A 15,306-nucleotide genomic window follows, 5' to 3' on the forward strand; every position below is an offset into this window, starting at 1 on the left:
AAAAAAAAAGAAGAAGATAGCAGGAGGGGAGGAATGAAAGGGGGGAAATCGGAGCGGGGGTTGAACCATGAGAGACAATGGACTCTGGAAAACAAAGTGAGCATTCTAGAGGGGAGGGGGTGGGAGGATGGGTTAGCCTGGTGATGGGTATTAAAGAGGGCACGTTCTGCATGGAGCACTGGGTGTTATACATAAACAATGAATCATGGAACACTACATCAAAAACTAATGGTGTAATGTATGGTGATTAACATAACAATAAAAAAATTTAAAGAAAAAGATATATATATAAAAAAAGACAAAATACATGAGGAAGAAATAGACATGAAAAACATACAATTCACATAAGGCATAAACATAAATGGCTAATACATATATAAAAATGTTAACCCTCATTAGTAATCAAGAAAATGCAAATTAAAACAAGATACCATTATTTTCTCTAATAGTACAGCAAAAATCATAAAGGCCAATACAATTTTACAGTGTTGGCAAGTGTTTGGGAAAAAATGAAAATTCTTGCAAGTGTTGGGACAGTACACCGGCACTATTTTGAAAGACAATCTAGCAGTACATATAAAAATTTAACAATTGCATACTCCGGTCTAGTCATTTCAATTCTTAAACTCAATCTCAAAGAAAAACCACCAAATATACATAAACATAAGGGTAAGTTAATATAATGTTATTTGTAGCAGCAAAAAATGGAATATCTTATAAGCGAGTCAACAGAATATAACCTAATAATTAGATATACATTGATTAATGAATACATACACACACACACACACACACACACAGTGGTTAAAGTAATGGAATAGGACCACATTCAATGACATGGCAAGGTTTCCACATAAAGTAAGATGGCAGGTCACAGAATATTACAGAATGATCAAACACCTGAGGGGAAACCAATGCGATCACAATTTACATAGAGTATATATTATAGGGGCGCCTGAGTGGCTCAGTCAGTTAAGCGTCTGACTCTTGATTTTGGCTCAGGTCATGATCTCGGGGTTGTGAGACAGCCCTGTCGGACTCCACACTGGACATGGAGCCTGCTTAAGATTCTCTCTCTCCCTCTCCCTACCCCCCCAAAAAGAGTACATATTATACTATCTTGTTTTAAGGGGCTACCTCTGGAGATAACAAATGGATAAAAGAGATTTAGAGGTCTTTAATTCACATATACATCCCATGTGTGAATTTTTACTATTACTATGATTTTATAAAAAACAAAGTTACAAATAAACCACAAACAAAAAATTCATTTAAACCAAACCAAGAACTAGCATGTGGAAAAAAAACAGATTAACTCCTCTGGATGAAAAAAGGCCCCTAAACTTGCAATATTTTTAGTTTTGAATATGACTGCAAAAGCATGTCCCAGGATGTATCCAAGTCTTTTGCTACAAAAAAATTCTTTGAGTATATTTCTGCCATGGTGATGAAAAAGAGTAATAGTGGTTTGCTTTCTTAGCTATAATATTTGGATCTACTTATCCCCGAAAGAGTTGCTCAAAGGAGAGTTACTCAGAACAAAGGTGTATTTTTGCCTGGTGGCTGGCCACAAGTAGCCAGGCACCATGTTAAATAGGCAGCAAGGTACCTTACCCACAGTAAATATTAAATTGCGTTTCACCGACTTGGGGTGCCTGGTTGGTTGAGTGTCTGCCTTTGGCTCAGGTCATGTTCTCAGGGTCCTGGGATGGAGCACCATCAGGCTCCCTGCTCAGTGGGGAATCTGCTTCTCCCTCTCCCTCTGTTCCTCCCTGCCCCCACCCCCACCTCCAGCTCATGCTCGCTCGCTCACTCTCTCTCAAATAAATTTAAAAAAAAATTTTTTTAAATGAATAAAATAAATTGTGTTTCACGGATTTAGACTATTAACCTTATGTCTACTTAAGGCATTCAGGTCAGATACAAAGCTTAAAAGATTTTCTCCTGGTGACATCACTACATACATCTCCCCCCATTTAAGGGCCCAAAACCACACTTCTCTAAGTACTTTCCCAAGACAAGATATGAGTAACAGATCAATTAGTAACAGTGGAACTCCCAGTTTTAAAATGAGGAGTATGATGTAAGAATTTGGTCATTCCTTTAAGAATAGTATCTCTAAACCTATACTTTAGAGACTAGGAAAACAATGTATATAGATGTTCACCATATCAAGCACCATCTAAAAATATTAACCTTTAAGTCTGCTTAAGAACATTTATATTTTCTACTATCAATTAGAGAAATATCCATCCACCATCTAGTACGTATACTACAGCACCAGTAAGTGCTAAGACAGAACACACTCTAAGGAACCATTAGGAAATCATGCAAAAAATTTTGAATTCTACCTTTTAAGAAATCTAACTATATCATTTGCATATCAAAACCAAAAATATTACAAAAGAACTTAGAGATCTCAAAAATAATTTTCTTCCAATCAGAAACTAATCTCTGCATGAAACAAGTTTTCAATGAGTTTTCCATCACAGCACTTTACACTGTATTAATGCAGTTACTGGTTTACTCATCTGGTAGCTACTTAGTGTACATTTAAATTAAAACAAAAAAAATTAAGAATTCAGCTCCTCAGTTGCACTAGACACATTTCAAGTATTCAATAGCCATATACGGCTAGTGGCTACCATATTGGACAGTGCAGATAAAAAAAACCAAGATTTTTTTCTTCCTAACAGAAGAAACAGTTCTTTTGGACAGTATTATTCTAGATATTATCAATAAGGATAAGACTTATGTTAGTTGAAATAATTCTGACATCAATTCAAATGCTTTTAAATTTTAACTTACCATGAATCTCTTTGATACGAAGTGTATTCTGATGCATTCCATATTTTAAAATCAACTGTTCCAGATAGTAGAAAGTTTTTTTGTGCAAAGTCTAAATATAAATGCATTATTAGATTAATAGAGGAAATGAAAAAAAAGCCATCTATAGGTATAGCGCACTGATTTTTAAAACAAAAATAATCTTTAAAGATTATCTAAAACGTGATAGTGACCTATTTTCAAAAGCGAATGTTCCAGAAACCTAGACTATCGCTGGTACCTACAGGATTTGAAAAGGGAAAGGAGGTGGTTTTACTAACTGCTTGTAACTGACAGAAATGAAACACAAGATGAAGGTTTCACTCATCATCCTTCTCTCAATACCTTTTGCCTCACTTGAACCACAGCCTTCCAGAAATCCTTAGCTTCTACTCTGTGGCAATCTCCACACATCTGAGGCTGAACAACATAATCCACCACAAACACTTGCTGAAGGATAGCACCATTCATCACCTGATAGGGGGCGAGAGAAAAAAAAAAAATCACACTCCTTCCTTCTTCCTTTTTTTTTAATAACAAATATTTTTCTTAAAAGAAAATAATATTTAGTAACTTTAATACTTAGAGTTAATAACTTAAAGTCTTTTTCCATGAATGCTTTGAGGACCTCCACAATAAATCAATTAAATTAAAAGTCATAAAAATAAGTAATCCTAGTTCTAGAAAAAAACAGGTTTAATTTGTAGGATTAAATTAATAACATTTCATATTTACCTTTAGTTAAAGTGGTTGTGAAGATAGTCTTTGAAGGATTTATATATCTATATATGTGTGTGTATATGTATAAAAAAATAAGACAAAGAAAACTCCCAAAAAAGAAGACATTCCTTAATTTAATAGTTCCCAAACATAGCCAATCATCAGAAATAACCTGGGCAGCTTTTAAACACAGATTCCTGAGTGTCACATCCAGATGGATCCAGTTTGATTCACTTACTATGAATTATAATGATGTTCAGCCAAGTTTGAGAAACACTGTCTTAGCTCATGCTTTTACCTCAATCTTTTTTCTAATAAAAATAACTTTGAAAAGATGAGCAATGGCTGCTCTTACTAATGACCTGATCATCTGGCAGATGACCCCCCCCAAAAAAAAAACCCAGAAAGGTTAAAATTAAGAGTGTAATCTTTTCCTTTTAAGCTATTCAAATAAGGTAACTTACCAACATCCCTTCATTTTCACTACCTACACTCCAGACATGCTGAGAAAACTGTATACAGCTTACCTCTTTCTGAATAGTCAGTTTAACTTTAAGTCTCTTAGAATGGGGCTCAGTCCAAACAAAACCTGCATCTACAAGCCGTACCTTCAAAATAACACAAACAAAAAGAAACATAAGTTCCCACCTGAGAAAAAAGATGAAAGAACAAGTCATTAACAAATAAATTTCATAAGTTTAAGGAATCTGTGATTAGCATGACTACTCAATATCACCAGTAAAAAAAAAATTATCATCAGAGGTCTGGCAACAAAAAGTGCAAGGAAAGGACCATCTAAGGACTACATTAATGCAACTGGTATAATTCAAACAAAAATTAAAGTATTTGCATAGAAAAAAATCCTTTTCCCTTAAAAAGTATACTTTATTTTTTTTTAAAAGATTTTTTTTTTTTTTTTATCTGACAGAGACACAGCGAGAGAGGGAACACAAGCAGGGGGAGTGGGAGAGGGAGAAGCAGGCTTCCTGTGGAGCAGGGAGCCTGATGCAGGGCTCGATCCAGGACCCTGGGATCATGACCTGAGCCGAAGGCACTTAACGAATGAGCCACCCAGGCACCCCAGTATACCTTTTTAAAAAATGGAAATTATACTTTTTAGAAGAAAGCAAAGATCTGTTGATTCATCATCTACTAGAAATCTCATATACAAAAGTTTCTACTCGGATTATTCTATCTACATTAAGTATGTGGCTTTAAAAAAAAAAAAGTTCAGGGGCACCTGAGTGGCTCCGTGGGAAAGCGGCTGCCTTCGGCTCAGGTCATAATCCCAGGGTCCTGGGATCGAGCCCTGCATCGGGCTCCCTGCTCAGTGGGGAGTCTGCTTCTCCCTCTCCCTCTGCCTGCTGCTCTGCCTACTTGTTCTCTCTCTCTGTTAAATAAATAAATAAAATCTTTAAAAAAATAAATAAATAAATAGTTCATTAGAGGGCATCTCAGGCTGAATACTGAATCCACAATGGTAACTCACTGCTGTATCAGCAGAGGCCAAAAAAGTTTGCTACATGTGAGGAACTCAATGTAGCTCAATATGGCTAAAATGGGTGTTTTGAGAAAGAGAGAAAAACAAAAAAGAGAGGTTGTTTCAATAATTTGGGCAGTAGTTGTAGGTGATCTGAACTGAGAGGTGCTGGAAATAAAAGAAGTAGAAAGACACAGAGTTATTTAGGAAAAAAGATCTACAGAACTGAGTGACAACTGGATATGGGAAGGAGGAAAAGAACAGAATCTAGGATGAGGCTCAAGCATCCAGCTTGGGCATCTAGGAAATAACTATTTTTCTGAAATAAATAAAGGACAGATTTGATGGAGAGAAGATGCTGCATTTGGTTTCAGACATTTGAGTTTAAGAGGATTTATCTATGATATACCTATATGAAGTTGTTAAGTGGATGTTAAGATACACATTTGGTTTGGAGTTCTATGGAGAAATCAGAGCTGTAGATAACAGATTTGGGAGACATCAGTGGGCAGATGATAATTTTATCAACTCCTGTCTGGTGAAAACTAGACTAGTTGTAGATACAGCACTCCAGGGTAAAATCCTCCTCAGATGACTGGTTCCACTAAAGCAAAACCTAGTAGTCAATAAGCCACACCAGGTACAAAGGGTAACAGGCTGCTTCTTATTCCCTCAGCCACCATCCATCCACAAGGGTCAAGAAGACCCAAGAGCTCTAGGACTGCCCTTCTCTGTTTCCAACCTCATCTACAGGAATGGAGAGAAGACCCTTGACATCTACTTCAACATTCAGCAACACAGCCTCACCACACTATCTGTCCTCAGACAGTCAAAACTGATCAACTTTACTGGACCCTTTATCCTTCTTTACAACAGTCCCAGACACTTCAGTCACCCCTCATCCCCCACACTCTAATCTCCATATGGTTGGTTCCACATACTCCCTATTCTGTCCCATCTAACACTCCTCCCAAAATTCTGAAAAGCTTTCATTGTTCCCTCTGGAACGCAACATTCACTAACAACAAAACCTCCTAAATTCTCAATCTCTTTGCTGAACATTCCATTCATCTTCTAATCTCTTGATTATATATATTGCTCCCCTGCAGCTAATTAAAGTAATGGCTAATTTTTTTCTCATTCTTATCACTGGACCAAGAGCCAGAGAGGTGTCCTCCTTGCTCTTAATTGCTAATTCCAAACCACTCTCCCTGCCTCCTCCTTAAATACACCCAGTTTTGAATCTTAAGGATATGCTACCCACTCTCTGTGATAGTCATCTGTTAACCTTTGCAGGGTCACCTTCTCAAAGACTTTAGCTCCTGGCTCACTGTTGCTCTTTCCAACAATATTAATACTCGGTGATTTCAATATCCTCATATTTATCACCACAATACCCTAGCATTTGCATTCAAGTTCCTCTTTCCCCAAGGTCTTGTCCTCCTTCTCTCTCTGCTACTCATATCCTTTTACCAGTAATTGAAACCCCTCCAAAATCTCAACTCCAAATATCCACTTCCTGATTCCCATCTCTTACCCTTCCAGCTCATTCATTCTAGTTCCTGAGCACCAAAAATCCTCCAACCTACTGCAACCTATCATCTATTCATCCTACCACCTTTTCACTATCCCTCATACCTCCTTGTCTACTCACTTCCATCATATCCTAGCTTAATTTCAAGATCAATCATCAAAATCATTCCCATGCCAGAATCATTCCCATGCACACACTCAATTCCCTTGGTCCCTCTCTCACTTTTACCTTGGTCATTTGGCTAAATCACAATCTTTGTTAAATCCAGCGCCCTGCCAGTTCTATGCCTCACCTGTGCAGCTGATAGGGGTAGAGAAATAAATACACAACATGCAAGTCTTTAAATTTATAACAGTAATCTTTGCAACCATACAATACCATTCTAGTATATTCCCTCTCCCACTCTATAGAGGACTATTTTATACCTTCCCCTCGCTCCTCAAACATCTTAATTTTTCCTTCATAACTACTCCCCAGGCTTTTGTTTTCTCAATTATAAAAAGTAATCAGAAGAGTTTCCAGAAGCTCCCACTTACCAGCACCTTCTCTCCTATTACCACAGATGAACTGTCCTTGCCCCATCAAGACCAACCTTAAGAATGCCCCATTAGTGAGCAAAGATCTTTGTTTTGTTGCACAAAATATTCCAGGCTCCCAAATTAGTGCCTGGGAGAGAGTAAATGCCAAATACTTGTTGATACTCTTCCACTAATAGGCTACATTCTCTCTTTTCCACTCCTCAAGGCCATCCCCCAGTCAATTATTCTGTCTCTGTGCAGTTTCACAAATTTTTCCCTCTGTTCCCACAACTTCCAGATAGCTTATAAATATACTATAACCTCTCACGTCTTCGAGAAATGGGTCCCTTCCCCTTATTTCCCTCTACTCACTACCCCATTCGTTTCCCTTTACAGCAAAACTCAGAAAAATTATCTATACTTGCCATCTCCAATTCCTGTCCTCCTATTCTCTCATTTCCATTCCAATCAGGTCTTTACTTCCACCACTAAACAGAAACTGCTCATCAAAGTCATTAATGGTCTTCACATTACTAAGTTTACAAATTCATTACTTGACCCATCATCTGCAAATTACATAGCCAGTCACTTCCTTTGTAAAATACTTCCCTTGTGTTCCAAGACACTACACTCACCTAATTTTTCATCTACCTCACTAGCAACTCCTTTTCAGTCTCCTTTGATTTATCATCTTTCCAAGCTTTTATCAGTAAAAGACCCCAGGATTCAATCCTCACATTTCTTCCCTTCTCTAACTAAACTCCCTAGGAAATCTCACTCAATTTCACAGCTTTAAATACCATCTATATCCCAAATTCATTATCCCCAGTCTGGACCAGTCCATTGCTTATTTATACAGCTGCCTACTATGTCTACTTCCATGTTTAATGGACACCTAAGTACCACTATGAGATGGCTCATCTCTCCCACCCTGACCTGCTCCTCTTGAAGCCTTCCCTACCTCACTAACAGCAACTCCCTCCTTCTGGTTAATCAAGTCAAGAATCATAGAAGTCAAATAATCCTTATGCTCATCCGTCACATACATACATCCAGCTTCATCGGTAAACACTACTGGCTACCTTCAAAGTAGATCCAGGCTGTCCACTCTCACCACTGCCACTACTGATCCAAATACCACCATTACTCATGATTACTGCAATCACTTCCTAAAGGTCCCCACTTCTATCCTCACCCCCATTTCCCTCATATGTATTCTAAACACAGCAGCGAGGGATCCTGATAAATCATAAATCATTCATCTTACTACCCTACCCTATACCCTTTATACCCACTACACTCAGAGTAAAAGCTGACCTGGGACTTTCCATGATTGCTGTTTTCATCCCCCACTAGTTTTCCCCTTCTCCAGATTTCTGCACAGCTCCCTCCCACACTGCCTTTAATGTTTACTCAAATGTCACCTCATCCGAGAGGCCCAACCACTCTATTTCAATTATTTATTTTGTTTGAGTATAGCTGACATATAATGCTAACCACTCTATATTAAACTGCAACTCTTCCCTATGCAGTTCTTATCCCCTTCCTGGTTTTTCCTTCCACAGAATTGAGACCCTTTTAACATACTGTATAATACACCTGCTCCACACCCTCCCCTCCAACTAGAGTAAAAGTTACCTAAGACATACATTTTTGCCTCTGTCATTCGCTGCTATATCCCCAACACCAAAAGCAGACTGACACAGAACTGACACTTAATCATCATTCCTGAATGAACTAATGAATCATTAAGACTCACCAGGCATTTGACAAAAGCCTGAAAGCCAGAGTATGAAAGTGAAAGTTACACAAAAAACTGACTCCGGAGACAAATTAGGGAACAGAAGGAAATGTTTTAAAAACCTATTAGCAAACCTTCAGAAAAATTCAACAGAAAGCATTGCTGTTGGTAGGGATGTAAATTGGTACAGCCACTGTGGAAAACAGTATGGAGGTGTCTCAAAAAGTTAGAAACAGAAATACCGTAGATGTAAAATTGCCATTACTAGATATTTACCCACAGAAAACAAAAACACTAACTTGAAAAGATATATGCACTCATATGTTCACTGCAGCATGATTTACCATAGCCAAGATATGGAAACAACCTAAGTGTTAATCGATTGATGAATGGATAAAGAAGATGTGGTATATAGCGAGAATGGAATATTACACAGCCATAAAAAGGATGAGAGCTTGCCATTTGCAACAACACGGATGGACCTAGTGAAATAAGTCAGACTGAGAAAGACAAATACCATATGATATCACTCATATGTGGAATCTAAAAAACAAATGAATAAACAAAAGGCAGAGTAAGACCCATAAATACAGAGAACAAACTAATGATTGCCAGAGGGGAAGGGGGCTATGGAGATAGACAAAATGGGAAAGGGAGTGGGAAACAAGCTTCCGGTTATGGAATGAATAAGTCACAGGGATAAAAGGTATAGCACGGGTAATATAGACAATGATATTGTAATAGCGTTGTATAGTAAAAGATGGTAGCTACACTTATACGCACAGCATAATGTATAAAGATGTCAAATCACTATGTTGTATGCCTGAAACTAATGTGATCCTGTTTGTCAACGATACTCAAATAAAGAAAAAATTTTAAAGAAAAATTAAAAAGAAAAAAATTTTTAAAAAAGAACAGAATGCATCAAAACATTAAGACTATGGTAAAGACTCTGGAACATAAAAATATCACTGCTGGAACAAAAAAAATCAATACACAAACCAGAACATAAAGTAACTCACCAAGAACACAGAAAAAAAGACAAAAAGATTAAAAACAATAAGGGGGAAAAAGACAAAGTTTTAAGCCAGTAGGGCCAACACAGACTAACAGAAATTCCAAGGAGAAAAAAAAAAGAAAAGAAAGGAAAAAATTTCAAAGAACTATTACATGAAATTTTATCAGAGCTTAAAAGAGAATCTGAAGACTTTCAAACCAAGAGTCCATTTCAATTAAAAACATATCTGGTGGAAATGAGTCAGTCATAAAATTTAACACAAAGACAACTGAAAGTGTTATGCAGAGAGGTAAACTGGGCTAAAATTCTATTTGTTTTTTGGAGATATTAATGCACTGACTTTAAGTAACAGGCACAAATATTTTCTTTCTAGAGTAATACTGAAAATAAAGAGACTGAATACCGTAGCCCTAATACTATAACCTTCTAAACTATGTTTAGCAATGGTTTTGTATATTTTCAGGAAAAAATCTATTGCACATAAGAGGTTCTCAATAAATAGTGAAAAAAATGATTCTACATTAAATCTTTCAAAGCAAAAAGATTTTCATTTCCATAAAATATATATATGTATATATATATATATATAAGTTTAAAAAATGAACATAGTTTTGTAGTAGGATGCTTACCAACATTTAGGTTATTTTGGGGAAACCTAATTATATAGGATCTTCTGAAAATAACAGATTAAAATATAAAAACAAAAACACATACCTACAAAAACTGATTTTAACTGACTAACCTACCTTACTCAGAGGGGCTTTGATTTTTTTCAAACACAAAGCAAGAAGCTCCCTGGATTCTAATGCACACTGTATCCAAGTTCCAGGCGGCTGGAAATATCTGAGAAAGGAAAAAAAAATACTGAAACCCAGCATCTCTCAGGAAAACCAAAAAATTCAATGTGAATCTGCAGATATAACACTGATTACTAATCAGACAATAATTCCCAAGGTTGATATGAAGCATTTAACCCAAATATATTTAATAGTTTCAGAAAACTTTCAATTAGATCAGTAGCTTTAGTTTAAAAAGTGAAATCCTAAGTATATTTGAGAAAGCCAATCTGATATAATCTATTAAAGAGATCTTATTACTTCAAACACCCGCAAAGAATTCCAGTGAGGTCTGACAAAATTCCTAAGAGTTCCTTGAAGCTATACTTTGAAAAACAGGTAAGAAATCATCTTAAAATGGCATTAAAATGGTTACAATAAACATCTAAAATGCTTAAAAATTGCTGATTTACAAAAAAGGTAAATTAGTACCTCATACTATGTATCAACAGTAGTTCAGACTATTCATCTATTTCAAGTCCCTTCCCAAATTTTAAATTGTAAAACTTGTTTTTAAATTTTACATAAAACCTAATTAAATTAAAATTTCAATCCCTGGGCACATGTGGCTCAGTCGGTTAAGCATCTGCCTTCGGCTCAGGTCATGATCCCAGGACCATGCCGCACACTGGGCTCCCTGCTTAACAGGGGAGCTTGCTTCTCCCTCTCCCTCTGCCACTCCCCCTCCTTATGCTTTCTCTCTCTCTCTCTGTCAAATAAATAAAATCTTTATTTTTTCATATTTTATTTATTTATTTGACAGAGAGAGGGAGTGAGCACAAGTGGGGGGGGCGCATGCACAGAGGGAGAAGCAGGCTCCCCACTGAGCAGGGAGCCAGACACGGGGCTCGATCCCAGAATCCTGGGATCATGACTTGAGCTGAAGGCAAACACTTAACCGACTGAGCCACCCAGGCACCCCTAAATAAAATCCTAAAAAAAAAAAAGCCTTGCCAAGCACATAGTAAGTGCTCAGTAAATGTTTGTTAAATACGTAACACTTCTAAATATGTTATATGAGTGCTTGTTTTTGCTATATTTGTTAAGTGAATGTTCTGATTTTCACTTTTATTTATTTTTAAGATTTTAAGTAATATCTACACCCAATGTGGGGCTCGAACCCACAACCCCAAGATCCAGAGTCACAAGCTCTACCTACTGAACCAGCCAGGCGCCTGATTTTCACTTTTAAAGGTTCATTCAAAAACCTTATAGAGGTTCCTTTATTATAAGCATGCTTTTGGAGTCAGAAAGGGCTTCATCTATCACCTAATAAAGCCCTTTCATTCTGATGAGGAAATAAAGCCCTTTCATTCTTAGAGAGGTTAACTGGCAGTTTCAAAAAGCTAGTCTGTGAGAAATCCAAGACAAACCAGGTCTCCTGATTCTTTGTCCTGTGCTTTTTTCACTCCACCATGCTTTTAAGAATAGCAAATATCTGTAATTGATCAAGCCTCATACATGCCAAACTTGCAAACTGTAAACTCCTTGAAACAGTAAAGTTTCATGTGTTTGTATATATGTACATTTTAAGCATTTTTCTGGAAAGATAGTTTTTAAATTGTCAAAGGGATTCATGAGCCAACCCTCTCACCCCCCCCCCAAAAAAGTTAAGAACCACTAGAGTCCTAACCCACTTAGGAAATCACAGGCAATTAACTTTATATGGGCAGTGTCACTAGGCAGTTTTGTGTTACTCAACAGCTAACCATTATCATTTTGTTACACTGGCATTTTAATAGATTTTTAAAACACCTTGCTAATTACTTAAAACATTAAAACTTAAGGTTTTTTTTATCATACATAACTTCTGGTGACTAAAATGAAAAAAAAAAACCCTCATGATAATAACAATATTATGTCCTTAGTTATCTGCTTTCACTTACCCTTACAAACACCAACTCATACCTATTAACTGTATACATCAAACCTATTACACCCTTACAAGAAAAAAAGCAGATTCAAATACCTTTACACTAACTTACCAGCTTACGAGGGCAAACCAGAAGAGTACACTACAAAATTGCAAATCCTAAAATCTTTGGCAACACCAACATAAATAATTATATCTCAATTACATGTGCTTTATTCTATGTACCTTGGTGTCATCTCAGCATACCCCACTGGCTCTCCTATATATAAATCTCAACTTTAAGTAGAATAAAATAGTACTGCACCATACCTTTGACATTGCTTGCAGAAAGATACAGAGACCTGTTTCGGAATGCCTTGGCTGATGTCTACTTTACTTCGCAAACAGGCCACACAAATATTGGCAGGATTTGGACTAATTGGGACACCACACTCACAGCACAAGCTTAAATAAATAAAACATAAAATTTTCAAATTAGGTTTCACAAATGCACTGGTTATCAAACAAATAAAAGCCTTCAAGGTTAGGCCATAATATCTCTGTTTTAAAAAAAAAAAAAAAAAAAAAACAACCTGGCAAAGACATCTTCAAAGATGCTGTAGATAAAGTGTCACCTTGGAATACTAAGGCAAGAAAAACAAGGATGGCTATAATTCCAAAAATCCTCAAAGTATGGTGTTGTCCAAAGAGTCTAGAGACTCTAACAGATTTCTAAGGGTAATTATCAGACAGCTTTATAGTCCAAAGACATTTTTTTAAGACTGCCAAAATGCAACATTTAACCAGAGCAGAAAATTTTTCGAAGGATGAAAAGAATATTACATCTAGTGATTCAGTATAATGGACTGGTGTCATAACTCTACGTGCACTGGGGACAAGAAATTTTTAGCAATCACTGATGCTGTCCCAAAGAAATGTTCTCTAATCTATGATGTTCCGTAAGGTAGCCACCAGGCACATGTGGCTACTGAGGACCTGAAACGTGGCTAGTATGATTGAAGAACTTAATATTGAGTTTTATTTCATTTTAATTTCTTTAAATTTAAATAGCCACATATGGCTAATGGCTATCACATGGACAACGCCAATCGAGAAGATACAGGGAATATTTTAACACTCTTAAAGCAAGTATTTACTACAACAAACTTTCCAACTAAAAATGAATTTGTCTCAGGAAATAAAGCTTTCCACTTTTCCCACTTAAGAGAAAGAATTCCCCTCCAAAAAAAAAAAAAAAAAAGCTTTCCCCACAGGCAGTAAGTTTTAAAGACTCACTTTAATACCGTTAAATTTAAAGGGAATGGGGGAAAGAGATACGACTCACATGTGTCCAGGGGTGCGGTCGGTGGATTCTGTCATATACTCCATTTTTCTGTATGCCCTGATTTTAAGAGAATGAATTGTGGGATTTAAGTCATTTGTCTATTCAGCTCTACACAAATCTTCCTTTTCCTCTTAATAAGGCAGCCAAGCCTCGTAAAGCACTAATTAACAACCAATTCCACGTGGCAACTCCAAGAAATAACTTCCTTTATATCAGAACCCAGGGAATTCCGGAGTTTCCCATAAGTAAGACCCTCGGGCCATTAAACTCGGCCGCTGACCGCTGTTACCACCTCGGCGCCAACCCCTACCGGCCCAAGCAGGGGTCTGAAAGGCTAGGGCCGCCACCCTCACCCTCACGCCTGCAGCGACCGGGCCTCGGACACGCGCTGCAGAAATCGCCGGCGGTGTCACAGCGCCGCGGGCCACCTACCCCGACCCCACACCCAGCGGGTGGGACCTCACGCAGGCTCCTGGACCGCGGAGCACACGCGGCACGCACGCGGCCTGAGGCCTGCCCCAACTGGGGGAATCCGCCCTATTCTCTCTTCAGGGACCCCGCGCGATAGCAGGCCGGATCTCCGCCCCAGGACCTACTTAGCTAGTCTGGAACAGACCCAGGTTTGCGGGGAAACAGCAACGGAACAACCCCTATTGCCCCCTTAGCGCCGACCACAGCCTGCTCCAATACAGCGAAGATCTCGCGAGAGAAGAGCTCGAATCCCGCAGTCCTAGAGAAGGAGGTTAAAGGGGCGGCTAGGAGGCGGAGGAAGGGGAAGGCTTAGGCGAGCAGTGGGGGTGGGAACAGAGCTTAGAGGCAGGGCAAGTGGGGAGGGGTGGGGAGAGAAGGCGTGGCCTCCCTCATGCAATGGTGCCTGAGACTCGCACAGACATTCCAACTCTTCTCCTGGGTTATCGTCCTTCCCGATTTTCCCTGGCCAGAGTTCGCTCCAGGCTAACCTCGCCCATCAGATATCCTGATTGGGAGCTTGCTTGCTTCTTGTTGTTAAGTGATTATATAAAAGTTATCTGTAAACAGTACCACACACAATACACAAACAAACTCCATCAAGGGCAGTGTCTTTGTCTCTTTTGTTCCCATCATATGCCTAATGCCTGCTACAGCCTAACTACTCAAATGCATATTTGCTGAAGAGATGAAAGAAAGGTTAAGACCCAATTATTTGTGAAGTCTGTTACTTTTAGTCCACTAATTGTTAGAATGTGCTTCCCTTAGTGCATTTAATATTTCCTATGATTTTATACCTTGATCTTAGAACAGCACAGACCATGCCTAACCACTTCTTCTCATGACAGAATTTCAAATATTTAAAGAACAACAATCATTTTTTTCTGTCTTCTCACCCCAAATGTCAAGGAATAAGCAGTCATCTTATAGAAGGTGACCAAAGTAGGCTTCTCATTTCTTGCCTAGGG

The 15,306-nt window shown here is 38.0% G+C and overlaps 1 protein-coding gene across 2 annotated transcripts in view; it reads right to left on the reverse strand.

Moving 5' to 3' along the window:
- Positions 1-14,604, reverse strand: part of NMD3 (NMD3 ribosome export adaptor) — a 54,620-nt gene extending 40,016 nt beyond the window's left edge. Inside the window, exons 1-7 of one of the 2 annotated variants that reach the window (XM_025879468.2) lie at positions 14,467-14,604; positions 13,871-13,927; positions 12,856-12,990; positions 10,584-10,680; positions 4,074-4,154; positions 3,172-3,300; positions 2,809-2,899 (exon numbers count right to left, since the gene is read on the reverse strand). In XM_025879468.2, coding sequence (XP_025735253.1) covers positions 2,809-2,899; positions 3,172-3,300; positions 4,074-4,154; positions 10,584-10,680; positions 12,856-12,990; positions 13,871-13,914 — 577 coding nt within the window. In that variant the 5' untranslated portion in view covers positions 13,915-13,927; positions 14,467-14,604. Of the gene's footprint in view, positions 1-2,808; positions 2,900-3,171; positions 3,301-4,073; positions 4,155-10,583; positions 10,681-12,855; positions 12,991-13,870; positions 13,928-14,223; positions 14,427-14,466 lie in introns of those variants that run through there. The other variant, XM_025879469.2, reaches the window with a different exon arrangement.
- Positions 14,605-15,306: the final 702 nt, after the last annotated feature.

Source organism: Callorhinus ursinus, unplaced genomic scaffold, assembly GCF_003265705.2.
Source record: "Callorhinus ursinus isolate GAN/ISIS: 27379988/994484 unplaced genomic scaffold, GSC_fseal_2.0 scaffold1, whole genome shotgun sequence".
NCBI classification, from domain to species: domain Eukaryota; kingdom Metazoa; phylum Chordata; class Mammalia; order Carnivora; family Otariidae; genus Callorhinus; species Callorhinus ursinus.